Raw genomic sequence first — 10583 nt, forward strand, 5'->3', positions numbered from 1 at the left:
AGTCCCATTACTGACAATATCTTGAAAAGGTGTCTAAATGTGACAGGAGGCGATGCCAGTGACTTAAACAAGTTATCAAGAGATAGTTCTGTTGATGCATTGTGTTTATATCAACTATACATTTGTTACCTTTTAATAGCTAAAAGGAATATACAATGTAATGTAAATTCAATGTTGAAGGTCAGGCAGTATTCAAATAAATAAAAAAGGAAACTGTACAATATGTCTTTAAAAGGTAAAGTAGAATAAAAACATGAATTAGTACTAGTGCCATAGAAGTTGACAAGTACTTGAGTAATTATACAAAACTCAGTCAACAGGTTTAAAGGTTATTTTAGGAAGTTTAAATCTTTAAAGAGGTACTTGGCTTAAAGAATCCTCATAACATAGCTGGAACCAACATTATGCAGCCATCATGGGGTCCCCAACCCAAAGGTGCCGACTCCAAAGCCGACTCAGATGGAGGGTCACTTCATTTTTTTTTTTGCACTGCCATTTGCACTTCTTCATATGAATTTGAAATGAGTAAATGTTTATAACAACAGGTAAGAGAGTAGGAGATTATGGTTGGATGTATAAGGTTGGGTGAATTTATGTCTTTATACTGAAGGTCATTCTAATATGAAAACTTGACCATGTCTCAAGCATAGACTGTAAGTGACAATGATGAGTAACAGATGACTTTTTTAATGTGGTAAAAGGGTTCAATTCATGCCTCACATAGGCCTAGAAAAATATCAGCGTACGTTTGATTGAGATACCAACATATCAAATAAATGACAGGTGGTCATCCTCCCTGCACGCTGATGTTGTGTACCTATGGTACCTGCATCCACGTCGTGCTCTCCGCGCGGGCGCGGTGCTGAAACAGTGACGCTACAGTGACGTTCATCACGCATCTACTCCTGCCATTTTTTTGTGCTATACTTACAGGCTAACTTGCTAGGCGAGGGGGTCTCCATCAGAAGGAGGCAGAGAAGCCTGCAAGCAGTCATAGAGAGAGAGGCAGTCAAATCACGAAACTGAACCTTCCCTGGAGGAAATAGTTATTAGAAAGGCTGTGCAATGTCCGACTTTGACAGCAACCCGTTTGCAGACCCGGACTTCAGCAATCCCTTTCAGGTAGTTCACTAAGCTAGCTCGCTAAATCTAAATCCCAATGAGGCCAGTCTTTTTCATTAGCATTACTTGCTAACTGTCTTAGCACCTAGCAGAACGAGCTAATCGTGATCCATATGGATGATCTCCATCTTTTGCACATAACATGGCTGCTTATTTATTCAGAGAAGCTAAGGTTGGCTTGTTGTTGAGGGCATGGTGATAATAACTTAGAACAAAGACACATGATGTTAGCTAGCTAGCTCTAACCCGACAGTAAACATTGACACCTGCTAGCCTGGTACATATCCAACCGGCTGGTTAGCATCGGTTAAGAGGTACATTGTGTGCCAACAATTAAGGCAAAGATGATGCATATACACACCTCCTATTAAAGGCTATTGTTGTCCCAGCAGTGCTCCAATAAAAATGTTTTGTTCTTACACCACTTTACTTTCAATGTTGACCCTGAAGTTGTAATTGAATTGCCACTAACCCGAGTCTAACAGGACTATAGGAGGCCGTTATCTGGACGTGCTTAATAATAATAATAATAATAGTAAAGATAACCTTATATGGTTGTTGTTATGTAAAGTAATAATAGATTTGTTTTTTAATCCTACACTTGTTTGCATTACAATTTATTTATCCGAGGAAACTATCCTACCTTTTTAGACTGTCTGCCCACACATTCAAACTGAACACCTGAACAGGTGCTTACGGTATTTAGAATGTTTAGCCCCGCCCCTCGCCCCGCCCCCAGTAGGTGTGTTACTTAATGGGTGGAGTCTTGGTTTGGAATGAAAACTGGACATTGTATGGCATTTGTTTGGCCTATAAACAACATGCAACTGTGTTATCATTATTATTGACCTGTTCAGTTCCTTCCTGTTGTAGCAGATCCCAATTTAAAGTTTGAAAGTTTCACAACATCAAGACATGTCATTTCAGACTGAATTTAGTGACATGAAGTAGTCCTCACATCAACAGTAATGTCCTTAAATTATCTCCAGGTCTATGTCAGTAGATTTGTAGTAGTCAGCAAATCAACAGTTCAAAACATTACATTAAGTAGACCCAGTAGATGTGTGGTGAGCTGAAGTGTTTCACACAAATCATAAACGTTTGATGTTGTGGTTGTAGTTGTTAACCCCTGAAACCCTCTATGGTCATCTCTGTCCCATAGGATCCTTCGGTGACGCAGGTGACCCAGTCTGCCCCTCCTGGTGGTCTGGAGGAGTATAACCCCTTCACAGACGCCAGAACGGTCAGCTTTACTAGCAAATACAGTGTGCTGATGCATGTGTTTGTCTGCTTCTGAGTTACTGACCTCATTTAAAAAAAAAAAATCTAATTCTCTCTTCCTCCTCCTCTTCTCAGTTACAGAAAGTTTCTCTGACAACTTGTGACTGTGGCCCATTTAAAGTTATGATTCAGGGTCTTTTTTTAGAGTGCGTAAATGTTAACATATCGTGTCTATGATGGGTTTACAGGCGGCCCCTGGAAATGCCCCCAAATCTGCTCCTGCCCCAGCCCAGAACACACAACCTGCCATCATGAAGCCCACAGAAGAGCCACCAGCTTACTCACAGCAACAGACTCAGGTATTAAACACAGGAACATGTTAACTTTGTTGAAGTTCTTATTGTTATTCATTTTAAACCCACTCTTTCTGTCTTTGCTTTTGTTTCACATTTCCTCTTGTCCCTCATATGTTTTCTGTTTTCTACTGGCCCACAGCGTCGTAATGAGGTACTGTCTATCATCTAATGTTTTCCATACATCTTTTTGTCACCATCTAGATAAGTGTGAACTCACTCCATACCTTTTCCTAACTCATAAACTCTACCTTTAAAGCTACAGTAGATCAGTATTTGCCAGGGCTGTCAGCGTTAACAGGCTAATCACTAAAGGTCTGAAATTAATGCATTTGATTTTTGAAATTGCGTTGATCTATTTTGTCCCATTAGGCGCACTGATCCTAGTCAGTGCACAGACAGCAGCTCCTTGTAGGCATGATGATTGAAAAGAAAATCACTTCTGCTTCTGTGAATGAATGGCTCATTGAAAACTCTCAGATGACTCAGTGGAAGAGTCAAAAGTATTATCCACCTTGTGACATCAAAAAACATTTCACCCTTTCACTCTACTCTTCAGCTGATGTCATTTTCTTTTCGATCTGAAACTAACTCCTTTTTTCCGTGGTGAACCTGTAACCTTTGGTCTACCACAACTTCCTTATTTGAAAAATAAAAAAGGAAGTGCCCTTAGCTGAAGACTTGTACCAAAGTACAAAAAGAAAGTATATAACAACCCAATATTAGAAATTAAACATGTCATAAAAATGTAATTAATCAATTATTTACTAAAAAGACAAGTCTGAACAACAGTAGCTAATTGCTTTCCCAAAACCTCATTTTTCTCTTCACAATCAAACACAAGAGTGGAAAAACACCTTCAGTACATACATGATGTCTAATAACTCCTCTGTATAATAAGTCCTCTGAAAGGCTGGGTGGCATATTTAAAACAGTGTCTGCCTTGTCTGTGTTAGGACCAAGCACGCGCTCAGGCTGAGCTGTTGAGAAGGCAGGAGGAGTTGGAGAAGAAAGCAGCCGAGCTCGATCGCCGGGAGAGGGAGTTACAGACCCACGGAGCAGCAGGTCAGCCAGTCCATCACTTAGTCACCTGATAAATTCCCTCACCACATTAACCCCGGAGTCTGCATTTGTCATCACCAATCAAAGGATCGTGACCGTGTTGATGAGACTCAGAACAGTCACATTTTGCAAAAAGCCTGACAGAAGAAAAATGAGCTCCCAGAAGAGCAAAAGAGAGGCTACGACTACTTAGAGAAATGTGATACTATGGGAAAGTGTCTTAAAGAGCCATGAAAGAACTGTGGTTTAAAAGTCTATGCTAATTTTAAGGTTTTCAGTCCAGTAATGTAGAGGGCTTTTTTCAACCAATGGTCAGAAAATGTTCTGGAAACTTTCAAAGCTATTCCAGCTATTTCACATGTATTTAAAATAATCTCAAACATTTCATAGTTCATTTACATCCGTACCTTTTATTGCTATTTTTATAAAATGGTATATAACAATCCTTTATCTTGACCGAATGAGCTGGAACAAAAAGTGTTTTCTTTTTGATTGGTTATTTTTGTTCTAATTCTTGCACGCTCGTTAAACACAAGTATGCTTTTATTAATAGTGTTTTTAATTAGTCAAAACTTGTATACATGGCAAACTATCAAGATTCCTGTGTCCTTTGTCCGCGCAGGTCGTAAGAATAACTGGCCTCCTGTGCCAGAGAAGTTTCCCGTCGGCCCCTGTTTCTACCACGATATCTCAGTGGACATTCCTGTACAGTTCCAAAAGACCGTCAAGATCATGTACAACCTTTGGATGTGTAAGTGTTCATTTTGAGCCACGGCCATGTATCTCTGTGAAAATGATCTTTGTCTTTCATTTTAATACTCTAAATTACTCCTTAAACCACAGGCTTCACTGAATACACGCGCCTGTTTTCCTGTTTTTTTAGTTAACATTTAAAGACAAACGGATGTGTGCTTATTCTGCTCAGGATAATCTTCATATCGTTATGTTCCTTTCTTTAAATGACACTGAAGGTCCTCATGCTGTTGTCATTGTATCAGTTCATGCAGGCACTCTCTTTGTCAACATGTTCGGCTGTCTGGCCTGGTTCTGTGTGGATGCATCTCGTGGTGTCGATTTTGGCCTGGCCATGCTCTGGTTTCTGCTGTTCACCCCGTGTTCTTTCGTCTGCTGGTACAGACCACTCTACGGGGCTTTTAGGTATGAAGACACTGGGAAAATTCAACTGACTTCAGCAGCAGTCTCTCCCTGATTACAACCATTACTTGTGGCATTTGAGGCTCATTCTGCACTTTTTTTTAAAAACCATGCACTTAAAAATGATCACGATGTTTTGGGCTATTTTTGGAAGAAGCCAGGGGAAATAATGCTCAGTGGGGCAAGATAAGTCAGGGACTAAGTTGAAGAAAGTTATTGTTGCTATTTAACTTCCTCCACATTGCGCTCTCATTCACTTCTTTTTCTGTTTCCTCTGCAGGAGTGACAGTTCATTCCGCTTCTTTGTCTTCTTCTTCGTCTATATCTGCCAGTTTGGAGTTCATGTCCTTCAAAGTATCGGCATCACCGGCTGGGGAACATGGTGAGTGTTTGTGCTTCTGCTGATTCCGTTCCTCACTGAGTGTGTACTAAAAGTTCATTAATGTTGTTATGATGTCGTTCTGCCAGTGGTTGGATTGCAGCTTTGACTGGTCTGAACACCAGTATCCCAGTGGGCATCATCATGTTGCTGATCGCCGCTCTGTTCACCGCACTGTCTGTGGGCTCGCTCATAATGTTTAAGAAGGTAAGACAATGACAGAGTACTCTGACGTGACAGCATCAGATGCTATGTAGTGTTGAAGTGAAGACCTCACAGACCAAGACATACCCGAGACCAGAATGCTCCGAGACCGAGAAAAGACTTATTAGAGATCAAGACCAAGACCATAAATATCACTGAAATCATGTGTGCAGTGTGCGTGTCACTCACTTAGACCGTAACACTGGGCAGGCTAAAGCCGTAAATTATGAATGAGGCAGTTGTTTGTTATTCCAAAAAGCGATGTTTTCCTTCTTATCACAGTGATGACGTGGAAAAATAGCCTGTGAGTGATGATCTTGACCGGCATTAATTTAAAACCCTGAGTCGGCCCAGTCTGAGACTGAGACAAGACCGAGTAGAAAAGCTTTAGATTCTGAGACCAGATCAAGACCTTGAGACTGGTCTTGAGACCAAGACTAATTTTGGAGTAGTATTGCAGCACTACTGCTGTGTTTAATAAGTGTAAAAACAAACAGCATTAAGAATCCATTTGATTTTGAGAAGCCAAGAGACAAAAGCTATAACAATTTAGCATTGAAAATTAGCTGAATATTATCCATAAATATTTGCTGTCTGAAACTCAGGAGCCTGTTTGCCATTTTTATTTTATTTTTTAAAGATTTATTTTTGGCCTTTATTGCCTTTATTGATAGTGAGAGGAAAGTGGATAGAGCCGGAAACAGGGAGAGAGCAGGGAGAGACATGCGGGAGATGGGCCACAGGCCGGACGCGAACCCGGGCCGCCCGCGCGAGGAACAAAGCCTCGCTATATGGGACGTGCGCGCTGCCGCTGCGCCACCGGCGCCCCAGTTTGCCATTATTCTTGATTACTAAAGTTGTTTCATATGTAAATGTGATTAGAAGTGCTACTTTTACCTTTGCTATCAAATGCTGTTCTAAAGGCCTCGTGGTCGATTTACATCTCTTGACCTTATTCCAACTAATACCCTCATTATCTCTCTCCAGGTGCACGCACTGTATCGCACCACAGGTGCTAGTTTTGAGAAGGCTCAGCAGGAGTTTGCCACTGGAGTCATGTCCAACAAGACTGTTCAGACTGCAGCCGCCAACGCTGCTGCCAATGCTGCAACCAACGCTGCTCGTGGAGCCTTCAAAGCTCAGCCATGAACACACACACACACACACACACACACACACACACACACACATTTACACATGCTCTGTCACACATACAAGCTTATAAATACAAGAAGTTGGAGATGCACAACTCTGGCCCTGCAGGCAATCAGAAACATTTTATTCAATTCATGAATGTTTCATGTAGATTGCCCTGCACCCTTTGCTTACAACACACAAATAATTTTAAGAGGCATTAAAAACAAAAGAGTTTAATTAGATAGGGTGACCAGAGTTGTCCTTCTCCAATTAAATTAAGCATTCAGTTAAAAAAAAAACAACCCTCTACATCTTTCCTTTCTGCTTTTCAGTCAGATGACTGTCTGCTCACAAACCTTGAAACATCCACTAAGTGACTTTAGTGTATGTTTGACCAAGTGGTCTGCTCTGAGTGAGTGGGATTTTATCTCAAATTATGTTGCCCCATTCCTCGCTTTACCTGTTTTTATGTCACTTTGAGATGATCCTAGGTCAGGCAGAGGTTGCATTTCTAGCATACCTTGTTTTTGTCATAATGATGACCTCTGAACAGCTTCCTGCCTGTTCATAATACAGTCATGAAACAGGATAATCGGATCATGGTGTTTTGCACATACTAGTTCTGTTTTCTTGGTCAAATTCTGAAAGTACTGTGTTTGAATGGTTGGGCCTGTATGTGAATGTGAACTTCACTTTTTTTTATAATCCAGTACTTGATCACTGAGATCTGAAAGGTAAATTATACCTTGTCCCATATCGTTGCTTCTATTCTGAGATAAATTATCATCCTGGTAATTTATTAAAAATAAGAATTTGTTCTTATGTGAGAAGCTGCCCGCAGCCCCTACAGCGCCCCAGTGACACATGCTAGTCGAACAATTATTCACTCTTTGTGGGCTACTTTGATCGGCAATGTGGGCTGGGACGGCATCGTTGCGGCTTACTAAGATTTGACAGCATGAAAAGAACATGCATGATTAGCCCAATCGAGGAAGCGTTCTGTTCAGCAAAGTAATTCCTGCTGGTGGGGGGCTATTTATTTTCCCTCTGTTTCTGTGAAAAGTGGGCTTTAAAGTTACTGCATGTCCCAGTGGCAGTCTGATCGATAAAGTTTTGGATTCATTTGCGTAGATGCACTGACGGCATCCTGTTCCCACCACAATCCTTTAAAAGAGGCTCCGTCAGAGGCTTTCACGTCGTGCTGCGCTGAAAGGGGAGACAAAAGTGAAGATACATTTTCATCTTCGATGAGCGTAAGACACTAACAGACTGCTGTGTTGCTTCATCTTTGTTGTCTTTGTGGCCCCATAAAAAAAAGAATGTAACGCTGCTATAGATCTGAGAGTCGCTATTGTGGCCTCCTGCTCTCATGTTCAAAGAAACACATGCTGCACCATACAAAGGGGGGTTAGGGGCCTGAACTGGACAGCGATAAACCTACGAGTCATCTCAAGATCAATCTGCATACGTGCAGTAAAAGAAAACACTGAGGTTTTGTAGATGCACACTACAAAGACATAAGAGTCCTTTTTTCAGTTTTACTAACAAAATGTGGGCTTCAGAAGTGCCAGAGCTAAAACACATAAAGATAACAGAGGATTGGACTTACTGCACATTCAGTGATATCACTAAGATTCATCAATTCATAACAGTGTTACCCAGCACTACTGTCACAGAAGTGAGTTATGGACATGGGTTACATTCGTGTTGTGCTTTAGCACCTCAAAATGCCGTGATGAGTGTCTGAAGATGTGCATGAGAAGAGGACTGATGACTGATCCTGCTTTGTGACAGACGTATGATGAACTGAACATTATAGTGGACTAAATACTCCAGAGGTTGATACAAATGTAAAGGTCACTGATTCGTCATGAAACCGTACGCTGATGACGTTGCCAGTATTGTTTTTGTTTGGAAATATTATGTTTGAAATTCATTGCACATTTCTTGTTCTGTGTTGACCTTAGTGCAAACGAAAAAAAAAAAAAAAAAGGTTTTATTTATAATGTAATTTAAGTTGTTTGCATTTCAGTTTTGTTCGCTTTGATTTGACATTGTGTATTTTGTTTGTGTGATTTTCTAAAGACATGATCATAGCATCAGCTAGATTGAAAAAGTGTTAAATGACGCGGCAACTGTATATCCTGCGAGAGGAGTGCTTGTGTGGACGAGGACGTGTGTATGATTGGTATGAAAGGAAAAGGAAGAAGAAAAAAAACTCTCCCTCAAGTGTTATTCTATGTCCTGAAAAGCTGTGAGAAATCTACCAAAATGTCCGTATAGATTTGTTTTTAAATCTTGGTTTGTGACGTGTTCCCTAGCTACGTTTACGTTAGGATAATACACAACTTTCCCGCGCTACGAAACACCCACTCATTTCCCATACAGCTATAGGTTGAAACCGTTATAAAGGAAGCCATGCCACAGAGGGTCATTCCTTGATGTGTTGGGAGAGCTGGTCTGCAACCGTGTTGTAATCTGTGACCATGATTTCACTGAATCAGAGAAGAAAGTCATTCAAAAAGGGACACTTGTATATTTTGTAAAGTTGAACATTCGATCCCCATTATCAATCACATGTAAAAAGAAAATGTAATGCACTCTTGTCTGGCCTTCGTTGCATGTGAAATAGTTTGAGTTTTGTATATTTATGGTATTAACATGAAATAAAATTTGAAAGAAATATTTCTGGACTTCGAGAAAACTTCTTCATGCTATCACATAACTTAGAATCTATTCTTACCCGTGTCATTTTTAAAGGGGCCTGTCTTTCTTTATTGGCTCGGTCAGCCAAAGACAGTTGTTGGGAGGACACTGGGTAAAAACGTCCAGCAAAGGGCAAAGGTCAGGTTCGGACTCAGCTGTTGCAATGAGGATCATAACCTCTGAACATATGGTGTGCAACATGACTGCAGGGCTATCAGCGCTCACAGACAATATTTTTAACTAAATACTTACTTAGGCTCTGAACTGTAGACCAGTGGGTCCAAACTTTTTTTTAGGTCAAGTGACCAAAAAAAAAAATCCCTGGTGATAGTTTGGAGCAGATCACACTGGTTAGTATCACTGTTCAATAGAAACACTCAGAAGGACAATGCAAACTTACCAACAGTAAATAAAAGTACTAAAGAAAGACCATGGGTTGGGGCAGAAGTGGTTCAAGCCACTATTGTGTATTTGCTACTTCCCGTCTCTAGGTGTCAGTGTTTCCTCAGAAGTGTTTTGAAAAAGAAATAATCCTGCAGTTCATCAGAGACAAGTTCTACTCACTGAGCACAGATTTACTAAAGAAAGTAGTTTATTGAGAAAGCAACAAATCACAGGCTGCAATTCTCCTCACACATTAACAACCTCTCATACATGCAGCATCGAACAATGTGCCGCCAAAGCTGTTACTCTTTTGTTAATATAACAAAAACAGCGGACAGTAAACATTCATTTATTTAAAGCATAAGAAGACTAGAAATGCTTTATGTATTATAGGAACATATCCATAGCATGATTTCACCTTTCATCCTCTCAGCTCTCTCATTCTTCTTTCTGCAAACACATCAGGGTTGAATTATTGCACATCTCAACTACAATGAATACAAGCAACCACATTATGTTACATTGACAGCAATGTAATGACCCATTAATGGGGGGGGGGGGGGGGGGGGGGGGGGGTGAAAACTATGAAAACAGGTGACAATATTTAGCAATGTGAAATCAATGAAGGCCCAAGTGCAAAACATGGTATTAGCTGATACATTAAAAGTATCAAATAAACAATGAGGCTTTCTCTAGACTGCATTAAGCATATATAAAGCTGACCTATTTTGTCTAGAGAAGACATGAGTTTAATTTTCAACCCTTTTTTTTTTGCCCTGTACAAAGCTTGCTCCTTTCTGTGTGGTGTGCAACACGATAAGGTTTGATAAGCTACGGCACAGACTGAGTTATCTCACTGT

At 40.5% G+C, this 10583-nt stretch overlaps 1 protein-coding gene across 2 annotated transcripts; it reads left to right on the forward strand.

The window, feature by feature from the left end:
- The first annotated feature begins 934 nt into the window (after positions 1-934).
- Positions 935-9318, forward strand: LOC306835379 (secretory carrier-associated membrane protein 1-like). 2 transcript variants are annotated; one of them, XM_079361866.1, is made up of 10 exons: positions 935-1122; positions 2285-2365; positions 2592-2702; positions 2839-2850; positions 3653-3761; positions 4381-4509; positions 4757-4916; positions 5194-5295; positions 5382-5499; positions 6484-9318. In XM_079361866.1, exons 1-10 carry the CDS (start codon positions 1066-1068, stop codon positions 6643-6645), a joined length of 1041 nt encoding a protein of 346 aa, XP_079217992.1. In that variant the 5' UTR covers positions 935-1065; the 3' UTR covers positions 6646-9318. The 2 variants fall into 2 exon arrangements, with proteins under 2 accessions (XP_079217992.1, XP_079217993.1); XM_079361867.1 differs by lacking the exon at positions 2839-2850 and having other exon boundaries at positions 937-1122.
- Positions 9319-10583: the final 1265 nt, after the last annotated feature.

Source organism: Symphodus melops (assembly GCF_947650265.1).
Source record: "Symphodus melops genome assembly, chromosome: 1".
Lineage (NCBI taxonomy): Eukaryota > Metazoa > Chordata > Actinopteri > Labriformes > Labridae > Symphodus > Symphodus melops.

Excerpts from the sequence above, each read along its gene's own strand:
- LOC306835379 (XM_079361866.1), top strand. The coding sequence starts at position 1,066 with ATGTCCGACTTTGACAGCAACCCGTTTGCAGACCCGGACTTCAGCAAT. Across the intron at positions 5,296-5,381 it reads ATCACCGGCTGGGGAACATG|TGGTTGGATTGCAGCTTTGA; the intron begins GTGAGTGTTTGT and ends TCGTTCTGCCAG. Across the intron at positions 5,500-6,483 it reads CGCTCATAATGTTTAAGAAG|GTGCACGCACTGTATCGCAC; the intron begins GTAAGACAATGA and ends ATCTCTCTCCAG.